We start from the raw sequence: 26,142 nt of genomic DNA, 5'->3' as shown, positions 1-26,142 counted from the left end.
TCATTTATTCAGTGGCCTTTGATTTGTGAAGATTTATATCTATACTAAGGAGTTTTTTTGTTTGTTTCTTTGTTTTTTATTTTATTTATTTTATTTTTAGTAAAGCTCATCTGAACTGAAATGAAAAGGCCTCAAATCCCTTAATATAGAGATCTTCAGAAATCTCTGTGTGTTTGCACATTGACCCTGCTGAGTTTTCTTAAGCTATGATGAGAATATATCAGTGAAAAGTCCAGACAGGGACTCCCTTAAATTAGATTTCTTTGATAAATGTGTACTTACCGTTTTTTAGAATTTTGTAAGTAAGGCAGTTTTCCTGTCCTTTAAATTTTCTTTCCCAGAAAGACACCCTAGTGCTTTAAGCGTGCGAGCAAAGGCACATTTGAAAAATCATGCATTGATTCTGGAAAGAAGCCTCTGCTTTCAGCTGCTGTTCTAGCATAGGCTTAGGAGTATGGAAAGAAAACAGTCAGATCAAGTGTGGATCTACCCTTAAGTTAGTTTACCTGCCTAGGTGAACTCTTGGTCATATAAGTTGACTATACACCCATTTGTCATATTTCTCCACACAGTAGCGCTCTTCTAGCCCTTTCCCACAATCCATAGTAGACAAAACTACTTAGGAAAGAGAAAGGCGTGACACAGTCAGGTCATATACCTCTAATAGCACATCAACAGTGAATTCCTGATCCTACTGACAGACGCCATGTCAGTCTGGCACATCATTCTTTCCTCTGTGGTATGTTTGCATTTTCTTACAAAATTTGATTTAATGTTTCTGCAGGAAAAAAAAAAAAAAAAGACAAAACCAACACCACAATTCATCAAAGGAAAATTAGGCTTTAAATTTTATCAGAAGCTCTTAAATATAGTATACCATTGTCTGGGCATACTGACTGTATTTTCCCTAAACGAAGAAATGCCAGCAGCTCAGGTTTATTTTTCAAGGGAAGAGAGAGAGGATAAAAAGACATTGAACCACAGGAAAATGTCAGGTCATAGTCACTGATGACGCTATTTAAATGGTGTGCAATAATCACATTAGGGCAGAGCACATGGAATTCCCGATTTCTGCATGACAGTGAAGAAGGGCCAGCGATTATCTGTGTGTGTGTGTGGATATGTGAGTGCCTGCTCACTCTACCTTCCCACCCCATTTTGATAATTCAATTGAGGGGTAAGAAGAGGTAATCCAGACACCCGGAACAGGAGGAAAAGGTCTGCAGCTGTGCTCGGAGGGACTGGTGTGAAGAGAGAGGCTCAGTCTGACTTGGAGTTTTGTGCTATTGCATGTGAATGCTCTGGAACTGCTCTAATCGACTGAAAATGAGCCGGCTACGGTCATATGGAACAGGTCTGTTTAGCCACATCGCTGGGTAGCATGGCAGATGGTAGACCGTCAATGGGTGGTATTGATTGGCTGGATTTGCCTTAGGGTAACAAGACTATGGGTCCTTAAAAACCCGCTTCATCTTATTTTCCTTTGTGCAGCTACGTACAGTTGTGGTTTCTCTTCTCACTCCCCCAGTCCCCAATATCTCCTTTTTTCCCTTTACAAATCAAAAGCCTTCCTTGGTAACCAAAATAGAGAGGTTACCTTGAGATAAACACTCTTTAAATTATCACCAAGGCAAGAAAACTCGAGAATATTTTATTTACTAGGCTGATTACATTTTAATGTTTGAAGAAAGTGACATTTTAAAATTAGTGTTTAAGACATATGGTGAGTGTACAAATTAGCTTATTTCATACAACCAGAATTTGATGAGAGCAACTCCTCCTTCTCACTCCCCAGTTAAAAATTGTCACTTGAAACTTAATATATTTGAGGAGGTTAAATGGTATTAAGTGATGCAGACTTGACTTAAAGATGAAGGAGACAGTCACTGTTGTATATGGCTAAATGTTGCCGGATGGGCTGGAAAAATACTAGTATCGACATCCGTGTTTGCAAGAGGATGTGGAAGTTTCAGGGCTTTAATTTTGTCCAGCCAAGAAAACAAAATCCCAGGTATCTGTGTATGTTGGTTTCTCTTTTAGATATGAGGGAACATAGAATGGTGCATGCCTACTCTGTGAGTAGTAAAAGCCTCCTTAAAAACAGGTCATATAATGATATAAGTGATGGGGTTTATTTTTGTCCGGGTGGTTCTTTATCCTTTTAACATCATCCCTTCATCACTTGGGGCTTTCAACTTGAGACATTCTGTTTATTCCTGGCAGAGGAGCAGATTAATTGGAATAGAATTGTACAAAGGAGACGCCAAGTTAACTATACAGACAAAATTGTACACAACAGAAATGTTCCACTTTGAGGTAGATCTTAGGGGAAAAGAACAGCACTGGGGAAATATATATCATTAGTTTGCTGTTGTGGTTGTTTATAATTGTGTTTTAAAAAGAGGTGCTCAAGGCTTTTTTGTTTGTTTTTTTCAGTGTCTTTACTTTTAAGCTTTTGGTTATTTCGTATCATGAAAGATCATATCAAATATTACTATGAAGAAAAGTTACACCCTTAAACTCTTGCCTCCATCTTGTGTGTGCTTCGTTCATATGCCTACTTTTGAATTGGGTGTTTATCACACTTGTCAATATTTCTCTCCTTTTGCTAAAAGAAAATATCTCGATGAAGTTTTTGGTTTTCCCCCTTGCTCTGCGTTGATTGGATTTTCCTTTTTCATCCTTTGCTGAATGAAACAAAGCTTGTTTGTGTTTCATTCTTCACAGTTCTTATTAGAATTGGTGATGGTGTTTTGTTTTGTTTCCTCACTATAAGTCAGGAGAGGGAATTTTATTTATTTATTTTGACAAGATACAGAGAGAGATACAAGACAGATGCCTGTTAGGATGCTGGCGTTTCTCATGTCACATCCTACACCCAAAAGCTGTTCCAAGGGAAAAAAAAAAGTCTTTTAAGATGGTTCATTTGAATCTGTGCACTCTACCCACCTGGTGGTTATACAGTGAACTGTTACTTTAAAGAGTAGTTGAAACACCAGCCATGTTTGGGGCAGGCTGCTCTTGCAAAGAGAGCAGTACATATAACAGGCATCTACTGTGTGTGAGATAAGGGGAAAATTCAGCTCACTGACTAGAGGTTTTAATGTGCGAACTCTAGGGAAATAATATATTGACTGTTCCGTGGCACGCAAGAAAATTGAAGAACCCTTTGCAGACGGAGTGCTTTGCAAAGGATTCTATCTGTTTCTCTTAAAACAAAATCTGTGGCAAGATGTTTGAAATCAGCAGGACGCTTAATGCTGCTTTGTTAAATAATGAGGTAATATTTTGTCACTTTTTTCTGGGCAGCATCTGTTTCCCTCCCCCTTCATATTTTTCCTGTGTTTATGAAGGATTCTCTTTCTTTCTTTCTCTTTCTTTCTTTCTTTCTTTCTTTCTTTTTTTTTTTTTTTTTTTTTCTTCTCATTGAAGTCAAGGAAATAGAATTCACCCTTCCATTTGTGTTCCTTCCTTTCGGTGCTTTTGGAGAATTTGGTTGTCTTTTTTTATTTGCAGTTTCAGCCGGCTGCTGTTTCCTAGCCCATTGTGCCACGTAAGGCTTCTCCACTGCGCGGAGTAGGTAGTTATTAACGCTGAATTGGCTTCTGGTACAGTCCATCTGGACTCTGTGTGGGAAAGCTGGCTGCCGGCGACTGATGCTGAGATATCTGCAACCTTTGGGATGTGTGCATGGTGGCGAGGGGCTGACTGATATGAGATTACTTCTTTTAAGGGAAATTGTTATTAATGAGTCAAGAAACTGCTCATTTATGGTAAGAAGGATACAGCGGCACTGGCAGCCCCACAGCTCTGGGATATCATTTTTAGGTTGCCTTAGCTGCTTGAGTGAGACAAGTTTCTTTCTGTGGTGGTGGAGGATTGTGGCGGAAAAAAAATATCATGCATGACTGGGAGACTCGCCTGCCTGATTCTTGAGATAATATGTTAAGAATCTGTTGCTTTACAAATGTCACACCACTGATGTAGCGGTCAGCCCCTCACTCTGAAAGATGAATGGTACTACTGGAAACGCAATAATAAGGTTGACTTTTCCCAACAATAGGATTCTGCCTTTGTCTTTAGAGAAAAGGCCTCTGAGGACATTTGTGCGTTTGTTTGAGGATTCCGTTGAAAGGCTTTAGAGTGGAGGTTTTTGGAAAAGTGATCAATATACAAACTGCATGGATTTTTAGCCTAGCAAAACCAGCTAATTGTTTATACTGTAATATACAGTTACTATTTTGGAAAACTGGCCAGAATATCTTTTGATATACCTAATGTTAATTTATGGCTCACTAAGTGTGCTGAGATTAGTATGGATGGAAGAAAGGGGTTTTAAGAAATTCTGACTTTTATAACCTCCAGAGAAATACACAGTAAATATTTTTGTTCCCAGTGAGCTGTTTCTATTTGTGTGTTAGTCAGCATTGTGTTCATGTTTACTTTTCACAGTATTTTGATATTGGTGAGATCATACTCAGAGTTTCTGTTGTTGATTTGGGGCACCTGTACCTGCCCTGTGTACGTATGTTGAGCTCTTTAGAGCACTTAACCTGTGAATTTGTCCTTCATACACAGTTCAAGGGATACTGTAGTACTATTGTGACTTGTAGGACGCTTTATACATTTGTTCAAGAAATTATTTTAAAAGTTTACTTAATTCAGTATTGTTCCACTTGATGGGATCATAGTTTTAACATTTCTACTTTTCTATTTCACGTACTTTCATTTCTAATAGCTGAATGTATTTATATTCAAGTCTAATAGCTCATGTTGTATACCCAACAGATACTGTTTTATGGTGTATCTGTATTTTTAAAGTGTGTATATATATGTATATTTGTATGTGTGTTCATGAAATAGTAGCTTGGAGAAAATAGCTTTAATTTTCTAATGTAAAGGCTGTTTTCTTTTAAAATAATTTTTCACAGACCCATTTATTCTTGGACTTTGAAGCCTAGAGCATAGCATGATTTTCGGCCTATATTTCCACTTGGCCCAATCCCATCCCGCTGTCAACTCCAGCCAAAGATGAAAAATTATGTTAAATTATGTCTTTAGTAATATTTGTTACCTCTGTGTATTTATTGAGGAACAAATTGACTAAATTATGAATTAAATAAATAGTGATACATTAGCCTTTGGGGTAAAAGTAAAACATCAACTCCTCAGATAAGCCACTTTAAAACCCAAACTAGAACAAAAGACAATACTACTGAAGGCCTGGTAGCATAGAGGTTATGAAATGTATAAAATGGGCAGACAAACTGTATACATCACCACACACTTGCTAAATGTCTCTTTGCAAGTCTTTTACGAGGCCAAAGAAAACAGACATCCTTTGAAGGAGAGAAGCAAAATCACGTGTTCAGTTCGGCAAGATGAACACCCTGTACCAGTTATGAAATGAGGCTGTTGTCAAAAGTGTGTTTTACCTTTCTCTGAAGCAGTAGAGAAAGCAAAGAGAGAATGTATTTTAGTGGATTTTTAAAAATTCAGATCATGTTCCTATCCAAGTTGAGAAATAAATTCATTTAAATAAATCATTCATCATTCTCTGTTTTGAAAAGCTCAGGCAGAAGGCAGAAAGGTAGAGGCTGACAGCTGCCCCCCTTCTCCGCCCCCCACAGCTTTTTTTCTTTTTTGTTTATTAGGAAGTAGTTTTCTGAAGCAAACTTGTATGAACCTAGTTAACAGAGCAAGCCCGATCTCAAACTTGCTTTCTTTTGAAACGCTGGCCATATTAGCTGCAGAAGGAGCATTACTCACTAAAAATCAGCAATATTGGGGAATAATAAAGTTAAAATGTAGATATATTAGCACATTAAAGTGCTTTTGTTGTATCTTTAAGCCCAGAGGCAGGTCATTAAATATGCATTTTGCTAGAAAGCAAGTGTCGAAAAAGATAAGGTGGTTGAAAACATTCTATAAGGGAAAAGCGCTCTGTCAGAGGGGTGGGGTGGTACCGCCCTCAGGACAGGGGACAGGGAGAACACTCCCACTGTTAAGGTTTGCAAGCCGCCAGTGACCTGCAGTTGTTACAGTACTTTTGAGCTGGGAGGAAGGAAAAGGTAAATATACAAGTATGGCTGTGTTGCTTCAGCCTGGCCTTAATTACCAGACACAAGAAGCAGTTCAGAAATCTGGTCTCTGTTGTTGTAGAGGTCACCAAATCATTAACATCGTCAATCTGGCAGTAGCTAATTTAAATAGCACCTGATGTTGCAACGCCTCCCTTCGTTTCCCCAGCCAATCAGATCCTGGCTTCAGCTGACAGATGGTCCCATAAATGGATGTAAAAAGGGGAAGCTTCGAGCCAATTTCAGCAAGGCTCTGTTCAGTTGTTCTTATCTACATCCTAGAATCAGGGGTTTCAGCTCACTGCTCCTTTTCTTTCTTTTTTTTTTTTTCTCTCCCCCCACCCCCCCAAAATAATTGATTTACTTTACAGTCATCCACACTGTGTTTTGTGGATCTTTATAAATATCTAACAATAGTAGTCATTTTAAAAATATATTCTGAAACCTTTGCAAATTTTAAGAGAAGAGTCGAAGCTCTGCGAGACCCAATATTTGCCAATAAGAATGGTTATGGTAGGTATGACTAGATTTATAATCTGTTGTTTGTGCTGCTGGAGGGGAGAAAAGCATATCCACCTTGACCAGTCTTATGCTTGCACAAGACTTCAGTTCTCTGCTGCTGTTTGGTTCCTACATTTACTATCTCTTTTGTGTAGAGAGTGCGGGTAGGTCCTTTTATTGAAAAGCAGTTGGGAAATAGATTGTCATTTTTAACAGGTCATTGTCAATTTTCCCTTCAACATAAAGGTGGGGGTGGGGAAGGGGAGGTGGGCTGAAATAATTGCTGGTTTGTTGAAATAGGTTATATTACCTGAGACCATAATGGCAAAAGAAGGATTTTCTTTTTGTAAGGGAGAGGGGGTTTGTCTATGTGCCTCCTCGGTTTTGTGGGGCTCGAGGTGGCTGCCGCGGGCTTAGGAATCTCTCCATTTCCGTGCTGGAAATTTAAACCTTGAGAGGCAGCTCCTGAATACTGAACGTTGACATGGGCAGTTGTGTTTCGGGGGGCTGCGCATTCAAAACGGCAAAGAGAGTGATTTATTTGGGCTTCAGTAAATGCTGCATCTTGTATTTCAAAGAGTTTCCTGTCATGACCTCATAAAAAAGAGGAGGCGGCTTGTATGTGTAGCGGTGCCTGGCGTGTTGAGTTGTTGCTTCCTTCTCTGGGCAGCAGCTCTGTAAGAAGGAATGTCAGCTTTTACATAACGTTCCTTTCCGCTTTTGACACACTGTGTGAGGGTCCATCTTCTTCTGATCACAGATGGAGTGGAATGGCTTGAAGATGGTAAGTGAAAAGAGGAAGACAGCTTGGAGGTTCCAGCCGTGTGTGTGTGTGTGTGTGTGTGTGTGTGTGTGTGTGTTCGTGCGCGCGCATAAGGATGGTGGACTGTGCATCGTAAATCACTGTGCAGATCGTTTGTGTGTGTATGTGTGTGTTTATTAGTGTCTCTTTTTTCTGAAAACCAGAATCCATCTCCAAGTATAATGGCACTGCACGCACATAAGGCACACACACTGCCTCTTTTATCGAACACACATTTTAGCCAAGCAAGGTTGGTGTCTTTTTTGACAATCACAGTGTCACCATCGCTGTTGGCTGGCGTGCCCACCGCCTCTGTGAGCTTTCAACAGAATTGCACGACTCTTAAAGTTAAAGGCACATTTCTTTTTTTCAGTCTCCTACTTGGAGTGATGGGGAAGGCTGGGCATGAGGGGTGGAGGAGGTGAGGCTCAGTACCAGCAGATGCAATTGTGAAACAGGACTTTTGGATGTAGAAGGGGAAGTAGAAAACCTTTCTGCCAAAGTAGTAAATCTATTTTTAGCATCATCTTTTTCTGAAAAAAAAAAGAAGCAGGGAAACTCCTTGAGTGCCGCTCCTGTTGCCTGATGTTGACCCTGAAGATATGGCACAAAATGGCACGATCAGATGCCACGAGTGCCCACTTTGACTTTGAATTTCACTAGCGATAGCTTTCACAGGGTTTCAAAGCTTGGTATGGGGGGAGGCTGTAAATTCATATCCATCTCACTTATTTTTTGCTAGAAAAGCCTCGGGAGGACTTTTCGCTCTGCATAGATGTTATAACAAAGCTGTGGTCTTTTTCCCATTCTTAGCGGATTGCCTTTGTCTGGCTGCTTGTTTTGATGGGTGTAAAACAAATAAGATTAGACCGAGCAGCCCAACTGAAAGCGATAGCTGGGAGGAAAACCCAATGAAAGGTTGCCGGGGAAACGAACAGAGGAAAAGCCGGGTAGGGAGCAGGTGGCTATCATGAGAACACACTGCAAACAGTGTAAAAAAGGCGGGGGGGTGGGGGGGACAGGACCTTGATTATCTTTGCTGTTCTTTGTGGCCGGCCCAACTTTAATTATTCTTTATAAATAGGTGTTAATTACATTTCTAACTCTGGTTTACAGTGATTTTTAGAAATCTATTTTTAAGCATCTGTTCTGTCTCCCCTGTTGTGGTTTTTTTTTTTTTTTTTTTTTTTTGGTTTAAAAAACAGAGAGAGAAGGAGAGGGGGAAGGGAGGTAGGGAATCTTGCTTTTTTTCTCTCTCTCCCTCTCTCTCTTTCCCCCTTTTCCCTGCTGTGAAATTGTGCTGGGAAAAATCGCAAGGAATCCTGTGAGGCCATTTGAAAAAAATGTAAATTATATTGAATGAAGTTGACGGAAGCATAATAGTGAACTCCCACAGCTGATACGTTCTGCGAATGATTTCTTAGAAATTTCCAGCAAATATCCATAGGAGAAATATAGGTAGAATACATTTACCCTAAGCAATGATCTTGTGCTAGGTGGTATTGGTGTTTTTCCTAAATCAGATATTGATACTACAGTTCCGGGGAGTTCATTGTATCTCTCATTTTATACCCCGAGTAGAAATTACTTTTTAAAATAATAAATGAAAAGCTCTATTCTAGTCTTCTGCTTCGCCTCCCTCTCCATGCCTCCAGCCACAAGATCCATCAGGCTGTACCCTTGCAACCACTGCCTTCCATTCAGCATTTGGTCCTGGTCTTGGCATAAACTGAGTGAAAAGCTGAATTTTTTTCCAGCGTCTCTGAATGTCTGGGACCCATGCGTGCACTGGGTGACAGGCATCTCTTGCTTTTTCTCTCTCAAAGTGTGCTTTACTAGTAGTCTCTTTTTCTCATGATGGTGGGTACCAGAAGGACTGAAAGGTATATTACTTAGGTGAATAGAAGGTAGCATAGAAACAACTGAAATGATGATCTATTTCAGTTTCTTCTGGAGAGACAAATTAAGTATGTGATAATTTTAAGCCCCAGAATGAGAGATTAAAAGACACTGAAATATGCTAAAAGGTTAGGAAATATAATTGGCTTTATTGAAAGTACTCTTAATTTTTACTCTCTCCATTGCAAATCTCTGCACCCCTCCCATTCTTTCTTCCTTGCAGATGCTTCTTTTTGTTTTGTCTTCTTATTGGGGGATTTTTAAAATTTGTTTTGACTGTTGAGGTATAAAAAATAAAATAAACTTATATTTTTTGTCATACACTTGAACCTCTTACTCTCATATCTTAAGTGTGTAAACATATGTTGTTATTAAAAATAGAATAGTTTTCTGATTATCTCAAATTTATTTTTTTCTGAGAATTTTTCTGCATATTTTAGTTAAGGGGAAAATAATTTCTGTAGGAACTGTCACCTTGGCTTGGGTTGTAAAAAAGACACGTGGTTCTACTGCTGACCTTTCTCACTTCTTTGTCTTAAAAATATTAATATCTACTACCTGCATGTGGAGGTGTGTCTTTACGGAAGCACAAGGCTGAGTGTGCATTTACTAAGAAATGAAAATCTGATTGGAAATATTTCTGCAAAAAACACCTGACTACATCACAGTTTTAATGATCAGAATATTCTTGTATCTCATTGAAATATAATAGTTAAATCATTTAATATTTAAAATTTTGAATGAACTTAGGTGGGGAAATAGCTGAAAAATTTCTTTGAGAATCATTGATTTATAGGACAATTTAATATCCCGTTTAAAAAAACTAACAAGCAACTTAACCGTTCATTTGTGATCTCAGTTCCATTCATTCCTAACTGCCATTCATTCACGTCATCCTCCTGGCCAGGTGTAGATGAGCTTGCTTCTGTGTGATAGTTTTCCAAAGCCTTAAAACTTTTTTCTCTTCCTATAGCCCTTCCTTGGTCCTTTGAATATTCAAGGATTTTGTTATGAGAGGAAGTCCAGATTGTTGTGAGGTAATAACAATAGAATTTTTTTTAAAGAAAGAGAAAGAAAATGAGCTACACACTTTAGTATTAAAACTCTGTCTTGAAATAGGGTTTGAGACATGTTAGACTTCACATATTTTAAACTTAGCATTTCTATTGGGGATAATCTATTTGAAATTTTAAATCTGGAAATCATTGCATGAATGGTGCTTTGTGTGTGTGTGTTTAATTTCTCTAAAAGAATTTGTAAGTGAATCAAGGTGTTTTACTCAAATAAGAGTTACCACTGACAATGAAAAGGGTTTCCTCAGGGCAAGTTCTTTTCCTTGGTTTGATTTCTTCCCTTTGCTCTTATTTCCTTATTGTGGGTGGATTCTCTTCCTATATGTAGACCAAAAACTACTCCTTCCATGAGGAGATATGTTGATATGCTGCTTCAGTTAGCCCTTGGCTTCTTAATGCCTTATTTTAATTTAAAAAAAGGCTGAAACAAATTATCAGTGTGTACTGCAAGTAAGGAATGGCGGTCTTGATAGAGGTCATTGTACATAGACAGAAGTCCTTTGGCCTTGACAAATTTCTTCATCAGTTTCAATGATCTGTGGCCACCAGGCACTTAATTTATATGCCTGGACACTTAATATGTACATTTGTTGGTGAGCTGGCCAGCGGATGCTAGACACATGAGTATGCACTCGCAAATGCTGCAATGCAGTATTTTTTCCCAATGTCATTGGGAATTTGGGGGGTATGAGGGGACATAAACAGTCTCAAGCTTTTATCTTACTATTTTCCAGTCGATGGGCTGTGTTGTACAGAGCTGGCCAATTCCCCTTTTGAAAGTGAAGTCAACCTTTTATTGCCCACTATCCATCTCCTATCCATTTGATAGATATGTGTATGTGAGAGAGAGGGACTGTGTGTGTGTGTGTATCAGTGTAAGCATTTGTGTTTCTGGAATCCTGCACCTGTCTTAGGTTTTCCTCTTTTGGTATTACCAAATGTGTATACATACTTGCAAGTATATGCGCATCTAAAAATGGAAAGAAAACCAAACTGGGCTGTTTTCCCATAAGAAGTGGCTTCTCCTCCTCACAAATTCCAAGTTCTTTTATCAGAAAAATACAGAAATTCATCAAAAAGGTATATCTAGACCCCACAGACCATTAGACCAAACACCTTTCTTTAGTTGCCACTTGAGAAACCATAAATGTGTAAATCCATAACAATATTTGTGAACTAGAAGATACCCTTTCAATCAAGGGGTTGGGTTCAAATTAAAATATATGTATATGTGAAAGGAGAATTGTGTTTTCTTTGGGAGCATTTGCACCTAATCTTTAAACATTGGTAAAAACAAGGAGGAGGTAGCGTGGCTGTGTTAGCTTCTCGTACTTCATTTTGTGAGTGTGTGTGTGTGTGTGTGTGTTTTAGGAACATCCTTGTATTTTTTAAATCTCAGTGTGTTTTAAGGGTAGAGGGCTTTTATAGGTCAGCAGCTTTTTAAGTGTACAAAGAAAGGTGATCTGTGGGTGAGTGGGAGTTGTCACAAGCAGTAATTGTCATAAATTAGCCATCTAGAAGTGGAAAGAAGAAAGAAAGCTGGAGGACAAGAGTGGAGAGGGGTACCAACATGTGGACCCGCACCTTGCCGGTATAAGAGATAATGAGTGATAAATCTGAACTGGTGCAGTGTAGGTTGCCCAATAATTTCTCAGAACCTTGACTTTGCAGGTTCATTACTTCTTTGCTTGCTTGTTCACACCTTTAATTATATCCAGTTTGGGATGCTAGCTGGGGGCACCAAAGATGAGCCATTTTGTTGTTTAGTTCATTAAGCATTCAGGCAGTGTGCTCACAGTAGCTTTGGAGCATCAGCCATAGAAATCAAGCACTTTGGAAATGAAATTGTTACAAAAGAACAAAAAATGAGAAAGCAATCAGCCAGCTAGCTTGCTTTGGATGTTCACATCCACTCTGCTTAGTGGTAATATTTATGCTGTTCGTTGTACATTCATTAAGAAATAACTTATGCAGTGTCAGTGCTCCTAATAGGCTGCTGGCTCTCTCTCTCTCTCTCTCTCTCTCTCTCTTTCTCTTTCTCTCTCCCCTCCCCGTCTCTTTATCTCTGTCTCTCCCCGTGCCCTCTCCCCCACTCCTGAGATTTTCACCTTTTGCCAGACCATTTTAGCACTGACCATTTTTGCTTTGGGGAAGAGCATTATTCACATCCTCATATCAAACACCAGAAATATTTTCCCCCCAATGTGGATCCCCCTGTACAAGGATCAAGAAATGCTGAATGCCATAAAGGAATTCTTAAATAAATTTTGGTTGAAAAAGCAGTGAAATGTTGAAGAAATAAGGTCAGTGTAATTGTTGTACTTGAATTTTTGTTTTTTGTTGTTTTTGGAAAGCCTTATTTTTAACCACAAAAGTAAAACACAAAAATAGCATATGTGATTTTTTTTTTAATGGACAAAAATTACAAGTCATAGGTCTCTCCTGAAAATAACTTTCCTTGGACTCTGGGTTTGAAAATAACATTTAAAATCAAAGTTCATTTCTTAATTATGCATTTTGAAGCTATAAAAATGTAGTAATTCATAAGTATTTTTTCTATAAGAGGTTTAGTTCTTTTTTCAGGATATGAGGAAGCAGAGAAACAATTCCAGTCAAGATGGCGAATTCTGAAAAACACACCACAGCGTGGCGGTTTCCTCTGTTTTGCACTTTGTGGCATTGAATCTACTCCTGCTTATTCTGAGTCAGTTAAACCTTCTATTGTCTACTTTCTTGGAACAACTAGCCCTTGACATTATTTTGCCAACTGTGTCCGTAGTGGAGGCTGGCTATCATTTGTTGTTGGATGAAGAAATATTTGTTGAAGACTTACTATGTGCATTTCTTTGAAACATGGAACTCAAAGTCACCATTTCTTCTGACACTAATCAAAAGATATATTAGAGGCTAAATCTCTGTGATTTAGGGATAAAATTGGGTGAGGGATTTTAAGGTTGGACGTCATTCAATGAGGTTTATGTCAAATTATGGGAAAAGATCTGTTGAAGCATTCAAGTACATAAGTGTTTTTACTTTTGTATTTATAAGAGTCCATGCATGACTCTAAAAGATAGAAATAAAAGCTATTCTGGACATTTCTGTCTATAAGGTTCCATGTATCCAGATGTTCACTCTTAGGAAAAGGTAAAGTTTGGACAGTTGGAAAGAACTTGTCTATCCGCCATCAGCTGCCCGTGGAGCTTGGCTAGATAACCTGTTAATTTTACAGAAATAAGAATGCCTTGCTTCTGACAGAGATGACTCTTAGAATAACTTTTCCCATGTTACTCTCCAGGGACAATCTGAGAAGATAGTGACCTCCTTGGCATACCCCTGTGCAAACTTTTTCTAGTTGTATAGAAGTAGAGTTGATATAACCCCTGTGCAAACTTGACATTTGCTAGTGGAGAGTTACTTTGTCATACATACCTAGATACTGTGTGCAGTGTGTGTAGGTGTGTGGTATAGACAGCCATGACCCCCGGTGTGCCCTGGGAAGTATCAGTAATGGCTTCTCAAGTAACCTGTTTTTTCCTAAGCTGCCAGTCTACACCCTTTAGAGTTTTGCTTTCTAATTTGTACATGAAAAATAACTGAGTTGAACTTTTTTTTCTAGTGCCCCATTTGAAGATACAACAGTAGTAAATATAGCTTTAATGATAAACTTTGGCTCTAAGTGCTATTTAAAAGTCTGTAGTGGAAAGCCTGAGAACTTGCAATCTTTACTAATGAAACCTTCATTAGGCAAGTGCTCACTTAAAATGGAGTAAACGACTAAGTCCCTGTAATTTGTGATTTTGATCAGATTTAACTCATCCTTTCTTATGTTACTTTTTGTAATACAGCCAACCACACATCTAAAATTCTGGATATTGTACATGTCTTCAATATTAATTATCTCTGTTGTTGCACTGGGTACAGACAGTACAATTCCCACAAGTCCAGATTCTTACTGTAACACTAAAACAAAAGTGATATTTATGAATAATATTGGGAAAGTTGTCCTCATAGTAACCATTCCCCAAAGGAAGCTTTACATAAATATGCATTTATTATTCAGGATATTAAAAGGGAATCCTTAGCTTTTACTTTTTAATTTGGGCTAAAATATGTAAATTGGTTTTATTTTGGAGTTGTTCTGTTTTAGGTGGCCTTGGGGGAGGATAACTTTCTAGCTTGATTATATTTTAATCGTCTCTGTGGTAGAAAAGGTTCCAGACCTGAAACCAACCTGGTTATTGTGATTAGAAACCAGAGGGCCAGTGTACAGATGGGGCTAAAAACATATTACATCAACTGGTGCACGTGTAGAAAAATTAGATTTGTTTCTAACTAGATACCACTATTCCCATGTTCTTGTTAGCAGAGGCCAGGGAACCACGAGTCTGCCTTGGGCTCGGAGGACCTTCACAGGGCTCCTGTACAGGCAAGCCTCTGGAAAGATTGCTCTTTGTCTTAAGAAACCAGGACGTGCAAAGGACCTGTGTCAGGTGAACTTGGGTTAGAATCCTGACTTTTCCGATTAGTAATAGGGTGATCTCGGATGAGGTACTTGAGCTTTCTGAGCCTCAGTTACCTCATCTTTAAGATGGGAATGATAATGCCTGACTCACAGGGGTTCTGTGAAGATCAGATGAGAAACAGTATTTGAAGGCACCAGTCACACACAGGAGTTGAAAAGTAAAGGTGCCTAGAAGACATTCACTCTCTTTCAGTCTGTAGTCGTTCTATCCGTGCCAGATGTCCTGGGGAGAAGTGACATTGCATGCTACCCTCATGGTCTCCATCCTCTCCCCAGAACTCATGGGGATGGGGGTTGTGTTTGACACACAGTGGTTTTTAAACATAGACAAGCCCTCAGTTCTTCCCTGGAATTGTGTGACTTTATTAAGTTTTCTATATTCTCCTAGGTTTTTACAAGGTACATCCATGATCTCCTTTGGAGTTCGAATTAACTTGGGATTTAGTCATTAGAAAAAAGGTGAACATAAAATTAATTTTAATTGATGCTGTTTTCCCATTTCTTGATAGAGTCTGTTAGGAACTTCATAACTCATCCAGAAAGAAAATAAAAAGAAGTTAAGGTTAATTGATATGGTCTCATCTTTGTGGTCTAAGATAGATAGGGTGAGTGAGTGAGTTATTTGACTTTGGCACTGAAACCAACTTACTTTGGACCTATTTTTCCCCTTCACCACATCAGCTTTTTTTCCTCTATCCCTCTTTTCCCCAGTAGGCTGAATTCTGAAGTTCTGTTTCTCAAGGAGTGGGGAAGAGGTTGAGGTAGAAACCGGCTTAATGAGGTTTTTCTAACTTGCCATCAGTTTTTCTTCTCCTGCTTGGTGAGGCAAGATGATGGATGGCTTTGGCAGTGTAAACAGCTCTAGAAGTGATCGGATTGACTGAGAGGTGTGGGAGATGGGAGCGGAATGCTGGCCCTCAATTTATTAGCCTCCCATTTGAAGGAAGAAAAGAGAAAGGAGGAAAATCACCCCAAAGGCCTTGACATAGTTGTTGATCACACACACGGGGGAAGGGGTATGGGTGGTGTCAGGACTGGTGTTAGGCCAAGCCTAATTTAGTTTATACATTTTCCCAAGGCTCTGAAGGGGGAAATAAATAGGCATATAATAAATTCACAAACTGTTTTAAATTGGGACCTGTTGCTGTCACCAGTGAGGATGAAGAAATAACACAAGTAGTCCCTTCCGAGGATTCAAGAATTAAACTGAAAACATAACCTTAGACTACTGTTTTAGTGTCGTGGAGTTTGAATTCCACTTCATATGATCATAGGAAGGATGTGAAGGGAGCAATTTTCTTCCCTTCAATTTAATACTTAAAACTAGGGGAAGGGATTATAAATTGATCTGATCCCCAGGTGCCATTTTGCAGGTCCTATGTTTTTATGAAAAAGACCCTTTACTGTGAAACAGACAGACAGTTGAACTTTTTCTCTTTCCACATGTATCTATTTCAAGGCTTCAGCAAGGTTCATCAAAGGATTTTGTAAGCAGCCTTGTATGTGGTAGGCAAGCTCTCTGGAAGAATTCAGTTGATTTTTAGACTGTGTTTATATGGGCAGAAATATATTAGTGGAAGAAAGGGGCTTAAATTTGAGAAGGTAGAATAGAAGACGTTTTCACATATTTTGTCCTAGGAAAACCTCATACCTATTAATGAAAGACCAAAAAGAGATGATTGGGTGAGTGATTTGAGCAGGTGAATGGACAGGGAAGGGGGAGGTGGATATTCTTAGGATCTCCTTGCCAGATAAGGGTTTGCATTATTTAAAAGTGACCCATATTTAAACCCATATTTGAATCTCAATTCCTTCTTGCTTTACACCTCTGGCTTAAGGTTATCTGCAAGAAGATAAAAAAAGACTTCTAACTTAGAAGACCTTTAATAACAACTCTTGAACAGGTGAACTTTGGAGACACGGACTTGCAGTTGGTATAATGTTAACAGTACTGCTTCTGAACTATCAGTTGTTCAAGAATAGAGGAGCAAGTTTGCATTTCTAGAACGTCAGCTGTTCCCAGCACAGTTTTGCTGTAATGGATCTGTGACTATGGAGATCATTTCTCATATTCACTTAACATTGCATAATTTTGACCCTGTGATGGCAGTTTAATCTCTTTAATGTAGTTAGGGCAGAGACTGTTAACCCCTTTTTATAGAAAATAAAGCTTGGCCGCCTGCCTTAGGTTACATAGTTAGCAATATCAGCAGTCCTAGATCCAGAGTGTGTGGGAATACATCCAGCTTGGCCAAAGTTTACTTCTCGGGGAGCGAGGGGGAGCAATTCCCTTTTCAGATCAAGTTTTTCAGTGTGGGATCAGCAAACACAATTGTGTGTCTATTGCATATAAACCACACTCCAGGTGCCTCCTGGAATGTCACAGTATTTTAAACATACTCTAATATAGTGGGTAAGGACATGACAGAATGTGAAAATTGTCTCAGCAGAGGAGGTACAGTGTGCAGAAGAGGGAGACTTTCACTGTTGTTGGAGGAAATGCCGTTGGAGTGGAGCCAGGAAAGATGGATAGGCAGAAGAATTAAGACAAAGGGGATTCCGTGTGGAGGGAAGAGTATGAGTAAAAGCACAGAGGTGGGAAATTACTTAAGGAATAAGTAGTCTGGTATGAGTGCAGCATAGGATGTGTAAAGGTGAAGCTAGAGAGATGGGTAAAAGCTATGGTTTAAGGTGGTTCGGGTGTTTTGACTTGGTTTTGACTTTAATTGGTAGCTCTGCAATGTCTTAGATCAGAAAACTAGAGTTTCCTGATGGTTTAGCAGGGTCAAGACCTGTCTTTATTGAATCATGATTTCTCAGAGGTTGAAGTCACCATAAAGATGCTTCTAAATTAGATATTGGTTATTTAGAGGGAATCGGCGTTAAAGCACTCTTCTGGTCATGGTGTGATGTTACGATGATACTGCTCATTGGTACAGTCACGCTGAGGATTGCTTTTAGGGTTACAATGCCAAAGAGCAGTAGGAGGGAAAATATCGACTTTATTTCAGATCGTAAAGAAATGAGCCATTAGAGGAGTTTGCTGCATTCTCTCATCAACAGGTACCAGTGCTCATTTTGTGGGATGTGTGGCCAGAGAGAGGATGGTGGTGGTTTTGGAATAAACTGATTTCCTCCAGAATAGAAAAGTACCCGCTTCAGACTTCCAAGTGCATGTGCCAAGGCATGCTTGTCTCCTCTGGTAGTCTGGGAGCCCTGGAGGGTGGAGATCACGTCAAATGCTCTCTTATTTCAATGTTGGGCACGTGATAGGTACAATAAATGTTTATTGAATTATCATAATCTTTTTAAAGAGTCTGAATTGCAGAGTTAGAAAACTTGTGAATCTTGGATCTGTCATCAATTTGTGGGAGTCTATTTAGTCCAAGTCACCTGACCTTTCTGTGTTTCAGTTTCTTAATATGTAAAATAGAATTAATACAACTTCATAGCTTGATGGGAGGATTAGTTAAGCTATATCCTTAATACACTTGAACAGACAGGATAACAATAATTAGTTAAATTACTAAGTTCTAGTTTGCCTAAAATTGTTTTACTGAGTCTTGACCAGAATTTTTAAAAATTAAAACAACAAATGAAATAGAAATGAAAATTTCAGTGGCTGGTACTTAGTAAGGGTATTATTTCATGAAACTTTTGTTTCAGTTACCTATGTTCTGAGTTGTGATATGAAGTTGCTGTGTTCAATATATTACTTACTTTTTTTTACTTTGTTGGATCATGGTTAGTAAAGTTTGAAAAACACTGTTCTAGATGATAATGATCTCTGAATTATCCAAAGGGAAAAAAAACAGTCAACTTTTTTCAGACCTATGCAATGCAAATTCTCTAGTATTTTCCAAATTATTAAAGAAAGGATGACTTCTGATTATTTTAGATTTAATGTGGAACATTGTATCCTAAATCTTTGAAAGTTAATGTCTTCATGATATATGTTGGGGCTCTCTATTAATTACAATATTTATTAACTAGCAAATCTCATTCCTTGGTTGAGCTATTTTAGCTGAACCTGCAAAGTAATAATAATGACAGTAATAAGTAGTGGAGGTGACCTAGATGTGAGACTAGAAATAACGAAATAAGCTTTCATTTGTTGAGCTCTTACTATGAGTCAGGCACTGTCAGACAGCATCCCTTTTAATCCTTAGAACAACCTTAAAAGGTAAATGTTAATTTTCCTGTTTTATGGATGAGCTAACTGGGGTTTTGGAAAGTAAATTAAAGTTATATAGCCAATAATTGATTGGGCAAGGATTCGATTTGAACCCAGGTCTGTCTACTTCCAGAGCAAAATTTGAAAGTTCCATGAAGATGTATTAAGATGCCTGCTATGTATTAGCACTATACTCCTCTACAAAGATAGGTGGGTCAATTGGTCTTTACCCTTGAGGGTTTACTACCTGCCCTTGAGATTTTTCTGTGCATGAAAGTAAGTAAAATGTGATTTAATCCTAAGAGGACAAGCACAAAGACTCTCATACTAAGTATTTTATTTTTGGAAGTACTGGGAAAAGTGCCTGGCACATAGTAGGTATTCAGTAAAGATTTATTAAACTGAATTGAAATTGGATTAATTCTTACCTGGTGACTGGGGAGAGAATGGGACAATACTGGGGAAGCTTTGTGCTAAAGAGTGTCTTTACCTGCAAAGTGGCAGATCTATCTGTCCTAGAGCCATTCAGTGCCTTTTGGAATTCCTAGAATGGCAGCAAGGAAAGCCAACTGGAGTTCAAGAACTCAAATTATAAACTTCAAGTTTCATTCAGGCAGAGAGAACTTTTTCCATTTTAGTATAAAAAGAGAATCCTGTGACAGAGACATTTGGAGGATGATAAATGAAGGGTGGGCTTCCTTAGAATTAAAAATAACAATACTAATTGTTGCTGTTAATTTTACTATACCACTTGCTAACCTTATAACCTCAAGCAAGTCACATTACCTCTTTGAGCCTCAGTTTCCACATCTGCAAAATATTTATCCCTCTCAGGGTTGTTGTGAGGATTACATAGATCCATTTGATAAATATTTACTAAGCACTTACCATTTGGTGGTCTCTGAGGACTTAGTAAAGGAGACATAGCCCATTGCCCTCAAAGAACTGAGTATCTGGTGAAAGTGCTGTGAGAGTGGGATTCAGACTCCCATCACGTGAGTAGGCCACCACTGAAAGAACACAACACCCTGCAGTCTGCTTTTGCGTGCATGTTATGGTCATGCATGCCTCATTTGCATCATTAGAAGTTCAAGTTTATTGAGGGTGCTGTGACAGTCATCTTCTTTTCCCCTCCTCCCGCTGGGACCCAGCCTTGCCCAGTGGTACAGTGTTACCCTATATAGTTGTCACTCAATGAATCCAGCCCAATTCAGCAAATATTTACCAAGTTGTTCGGGTACTGTGCTGGGGAAGGGAGAGTAACATTTGCTGAACAGAGTTGAGTTTAAAATGACTTTAGAGCACAAAGGGGGAACAGTATCATGAGGTGGTGATAAACTACACTAGTGCTAAAAATGCCTGTGATCTATTCAGGAAGAAAATAGGGCCCCAAAGAAAATTCGGCAGTGAGCCTAAAAAAATAATGTATTCTTTCTGTTTCTCAGTGCTGTTTTGTTCGCATTTCACGGGGAACCAGTGTATTGCCACCGGCACAGAGTTGAGATGCGATCACAGAGATGGCTACTTTAGATTAATGGCTCAGGACCAAGCCCTGCCACCTTCACCAGGCCCAGAAGACCCTCCATGGCCTGGCCCCTGCCCTCCTTTCCAGCCTCCCATCCTGCAGCTCTCTGCCTTCCATTCATTCTCCACTGTGGAACTGCACCATGCTCTTCTGTGCTTATGCCCAAACGATCCCTGGATCTCAAACATCCTTCTGCTTTTCTTTACCTGACTTCATGAGACAAATCGGAGGTGACTTCTCACCCAGGAAAGATTGTCTGAGTGATGCAGGGTTAGAGCTCCTCTGTTAGCACTGTGGCATCCTTCCATCATTGGTCTTCCACATGGTATAATCAATTGTTGACTTGTCTGTTTTACCACCACCTCAACAATCAGGACTGGGTTTATCTCTCTGCCTGGCTCAGTAGGTGCTCAGTAATTAATTGTTAACTGAGTGATATAGTTGGATGTCTGTTAGATTGTCCATAAATGGGTTCTTACCAGGTGCACTGTTAACCTCTAGCCTATGAGAGATGTGTTGGACCCAAAGCCCCCTTATCAAGAAGACTGGTTTTGACACTCCTGTTGCTTACCAACCACAGTTCTGTAACTTTTAAGTTGAAGGTCTTGAGTATGTCTGTTTACGTGAAACTTTTCCTGAGCGCCATGACTCACCTGTGATTCCTCAGTAATTCTTCTTTCCTCTAGACTCCTTTATGTCACTTGCTCTCTGTACCACGCAGTTAACAATGATATATCACAATAATAGCAGCCCTTTATTGTGTATATGTCAGACTTTGCAAAAGAACTTTACTTAGGTTATCTCATTAAACCTCACAACAACTCTAGGAAGCAGGTATTTTTATTCCCATTTTGAAGAAAGAGCACCATGTAGCTTACATAACTTACACAAGGTCACATGGCTAGGAAATGTCAGACTTGGAATTCCAAGCCTACTCTGTTTGATTCCAAAGCTCATGTTCTGTCTCCCTGTATCTATTACTCACCTCTTAAAAGGTGGGGACTAAAAAGAGGCATTTAGCCTAGTGGTTATTAATATTAATAAGAAGCATTTAACCTAGTGGGACTTTTGAGGAAGATTGCCAGGGTTCAAATCCTGGCTTTACCAGCTGTGACCTTGGGCAAATCACTTACCCTCCCTGTGCCTCCATTTCTTCATCTTTAAAGTAGGGCTCTTGTGAGGATTTGATGGACCAATGTATATTAAGGACTAAAAACAGTGTTTGGCATATAAAGTGCTAATGATCATCATCATTATTATTATCATACAATATTAATTTTTGTCCCATTCTTCAAATATTTGTTTGGTGCCTGCTATAGGCCAGATACTGTTCTAGGTGCTGGAGATACAGTGGTGACTAAGACATGCCATCATGGAGCTTTCGTTTTAGAGAAGGAAGACAGACAACAGAGTAAATAAATAAGTGGATATTACTAGATAATATATATTTTGTGATATCTTAGTTCACATAACGAAACGCTATTTTAGTATATGTGCTGCCGAAGCGAGCACTGGAATGCTATTTTAAAAATACAGATAATGGAGAGTGGCACTACTGAGTACGTGTTTGTGGACACACAGGGAGGCCACAGCAGTTCAGCCAATGTCTTGCTTCTGCTTGGTGGGGTGGAGCAGTCCACGCCCTGCTCTGAAAGGCTGGGCTTTACATGTCCAGCTGCTGATTCTTGGGATGACAGGCTCGCCTTACCTGCACTCAGTGTGGGGTGGTTATCCCTGGGGTGGCAGGAAATTAAATGATTAGGTTGAGGTGTCTGGGCCTCAGGAAAACCCAACATAGAGAACTCATAAATAGGCCAGGGGTCTCCAGTCTATAGGGGAGAGACTCCACTCTCTTTCCCTACAGTTGAGGCTGTGAAATGGAATAAATGTCCTGACATGATCAGAAGGAAGTTTTGGCCAATCATTCCGCTAAGGACAGGGTCAGCTGGGATGTTTTGTCAAATAATTTTGTAAGATCTCCTGATAGCTCTTTGCAGGAGCCTGGACCTAAAAAGTGCAGTAGTCATTGACACTATCATAGGATTCTTCATGTTCGTTAAGAGTGTTATAGTGGTCAAGAGCACGAGCTTGGGAGTCAGAGAAATCAAGGGTTTTTTCCTTCCCTACTTACTTGTAGTGGGGTCTTGTAAAGTCACTAACTTGTCTGAGCCTTAGTTTAATTGTCTATAAAATGGGGTTAATAATACCTACTTAAGTGGCTTGTTCAGAGGATTCATTGTTAGCATATGTAAAGAGCCTGGTTCGGGGCCTGGCTATGTAGTAGGCTTTTAATAAAGAAGAATTTTTTTTGTTAAGTTCAGTCCCCTCAGGGTGTGCATTTTATATATCGGTTGTTTATTGCGGGGCTCACAGGGGGAGATTTAGACTAAAATATGTGAGCTTCTTCCCATTGTACAGCCTTCAAAAACGAGAGCAGGTAACCTCAAAACCGAGGATATATCATCTCAGAAAGGACTGTGGACACCAGAGGAAAATAAGATTTGATTTGCTCCAAATCAGTATGGTAGAGACTGGAACAGCCAGTCTCTGTCACAAAGCTGTGTTGGCTCCATCCTCCTGGAGTCACAGGCCCTTAGAGGACTGAGGCTCTGTGAAGAAAGGCACTTGATAAAAGGGCTTTGGGATCTGAAATCCTGAGTTCAGTTCTTGAGTCTGCTACTTTCTAGTTTTAAGTTTGAGTACTTATAAATGTGTGTTGTCGTAGGTCAAACATGTTCAGGCAAAGGATCCTACTCTAACTGGAATTATAAATAAATCTACTTGATGCTCCAGTGTGAGCAACTGAAGAATATTAGTTCTACAATATAGATAGAACCCTCTATATATTTTTATTTGCTCTCTCCATCGTGTATACTATTGCATAAAATTAGACTAAAATCTTAAGATTAAAAAAGAGAGAGATACAGCTTATTCTTATCCCAAAGCTCCTTTGTTTTCGTTAGCAATGTGTAGACTTAAAATTACTTAAAGCAAACTCTCCGTTAAACACTTTTAACAGTAGAAAAATCCTTGTCTGCGCATTTGACAGCACACCTTTTGTGCAGAGCACTGGATGAAGCCCTAAATATTTTCCTCCTCTTGTGGTTAGTGACATGTTAGTATCGTGATTCTCAGAGAATTGATTTGACCCCCTTGGCCATTAGTTCACATTTGTTTTGATTTTGATGCCTGCACTCATCTAAAATAAACAGAGCAGGAAGAGTGAAGAAAAGGCTTAAGAAAAGGATTTAAAAATATAGAACTACACATTCCCCTTACGGTTTTCTCAGCACACTGCAGTCTGGTGAGTTGGGAAAAAGGAAGTCTCTTCCGATGTCCTTGTGCTGTCTCCCTCTAAACTCTCCTAACACCCTACCCCTGCCTCTGATTACCGATTCATTCAGTGGGCTTTGGTTGAATTCTTTCTCTGTACTGCATGCTGGGAGCAGGAAGTCAACCAAAATTCAGGCCCTGCTCTCAAGAAGCTCCTAGTCCGTGGAGAGACAGGCAGGTAGACTGTGACTGAATGCAGGGTGGTGAGTACCACAACAGAGGACAGAGAGGGGGTTCCCGAGATTGTGTGGGTCAGGGAGGCTGGCTTCAACTGAATTTTGCAAAATGGCAGGGTTATTTAGATGGTGGTGGGAAAGGCATTTTAGTTGGGGGGAGAGAGAGCACACATGCAAAGACATGGAGGGGACATAACACGGAAGGGACATACAGCAGGAGGCATTCAGAGTAGGGCACTTGCCTTATTGCATTTTGGAACTTTGTTTACAGATCTATCTACTAATCGCTCAAGACTGGAATTCCTAGAGGGCAGGTATCAAATGCCCTGGAACTCAATTATCTAATAATAATAAAATATTTAATCTTTGCCACATTCCTATGAACTCTACCAATATTGAGAAAACTGAGACATAGGACTGTTAAGTAACATGCCCAAGGTCACACAGCACAACAGAGATTTGAACCTAGGCATTCAGGCTCTGGTGCCTGTGTTCTTAACCATTATGCTATGCAATAGGTAAGTATTTGAATTGATTTGAATTGGATGGATGTAGAAGTAATTACATGATAATGTAGTCTCTCATTTGTTTAAAAAAAATAACGTGGCCGGCATGCCAGGCTCTGATAGTTGTTGCAGCAAAATAATAAGAAGCCCCCTTGGCTTTGGCTTTGGCTTGTGTGACATGTAGAAACTCTCACAGGTGGAAATGTTCTCTGGGCTCTTAATCGCCAGACTTTAGCCAGATTCAAACCCAAAGTGAAAATGAAATATGAGTTTAGGCCTGAAACAGAGGAAATCAGAGGTCAAAGGAATCTGGAGGTGAAGAAACAGAGGCTGTAAAGATGGCCTTACACAGAAAATGGAAGATCCCTGGCCTTAAAAATACAGTCTTTTGAGGCAGTTTGAAAGAAGGTGAGGGAAACAATAATGATAAGTACATATAGCTTTAGAAGATGAAAGTGCTCCTACTTTTAAATTGATTTTGAAGAGGAGAGAAAGAGAGATGAGAGAGGTTTATGATAAGAGCTGAATGGTGGGGAACAGAGCAAGGAAAGCAGATTTCACTATGGAGAGCAGAGAGCCATCCATTCACTCGTTTATTCTACCAACGAAACCCGAAACCCGGAGCTGGTCCCTGGGGTTACAAATGAATCAAACACAGCCCCTGTCCTCAAGGAGCTCACAGTTCAGTGGTAGAGTGTGTACAAGGGACAGAGGAGGGAGCCGTGATGGGGTGCTGGGGAAGGGTGTGTTAGGCCTGTTGATGAGAGAGGAGGGCCTTCCGGGCCAGCAAGAGTGTTTTGCAGTGTGGCATGAGAGAGAACACAGTGTGCTCTGGTTTGTCATTGCTGGCTTGTGGAGGTTATGGTGGGTAAGGGAGGAAGATGCGAGTCAGTAACAGGAAGACCCCCGTTCCGATCCCAGCTCTGAACATTGTGAGCAGGGGCTAGTCATTCTACCCTCCGTTTTCTCCTTAACTCTTAGTTTGCTCACCTATAAAATGCAAGTGGTGGGTGGAAGGAGGACATATCCCATCCATCTCTGAGGATCTTCATGAAGATTAAAAGGGGTGTTGGGTGTGAATGTGCTTACAAACTCCCCAGCGTCTAGCATGTGATTTAATGAATTCTTTCCAGTGGCTTTGTAAGGGTTCGTCTCGTTTCTGCAGGGAGATGACACTTGCTGTGTTATCTCTGCACTTGCCACCGCGCCTTTCCGACGGTGGCCTGGAAAATCCTTCTGAAGGGCATTTGGTCCATGTAGCTGCCCCTTGGGGTCCACAGGAGGGAGGAGCCATCCAAGTGGACCAAGAATACCCTCCACTCTCTCACCCTGAGCAGGTCCATGTGGAAAGCCAGGAATGCCCTCCATATTCAGTATACAGAGCAGTGTGTCAATTTCCTGAAATTTCCTGTGAAAACAAGAGGGTTTTCATTTTGAGAAATCAGAAACCCTAATGACTGCTTATTGCATTTGAAGTATCCAACTTTAACCCATTCACAGTAGAGAGTTTTTTAAAAGAGCAAAGTGTACCAGAAATTGTGTCTGTAAGTG

General features: G+C 39.7%; 1 protein-coding gene across 1 annotated transcript in view; it reads left to right on the top strand.

The window, feature by feature from the left end:
* Positions 1-3,656: 3,656 nt before the first annotated feature.
* Positions 3,657-26,142, top strand: part of ELAVL4 (ELAV like RNA binding protein 4) — an 84,238-nt gene continuing 61,752 nt past the window's right edge. Inside the window, exon 1 of the mRNA XM_061186606.1 lies at positions 3,657-3,773. Coding sequence (XP_061042589.1) covers positions 3,657-3,773 — 117 coding nt within the window. The remainder of the gene's footprint in view (positions 3,774-26,142) is intronic.

Source organism: Eubalaena glacialis, chromosome 3 (genome assembly GCF_028564815.1).
Source record: "Eubalaena glacialis isolate mEubGla1 chromosome 3, mEubGla1.1.hap2.+ XY, whole genome shotgun sequence".
In the NCBI taxonomy this organism is placed as follows: domain Eukaryota; kingdom Metazoa; phylum Chordata; class Mammalia; order Artiodactyla; family Balaenidae; genus Eubalaena; species Eubalaena glacialis.
This window is presented reverse-complemented; position numbering and strand designations above follow the sequence as displayed.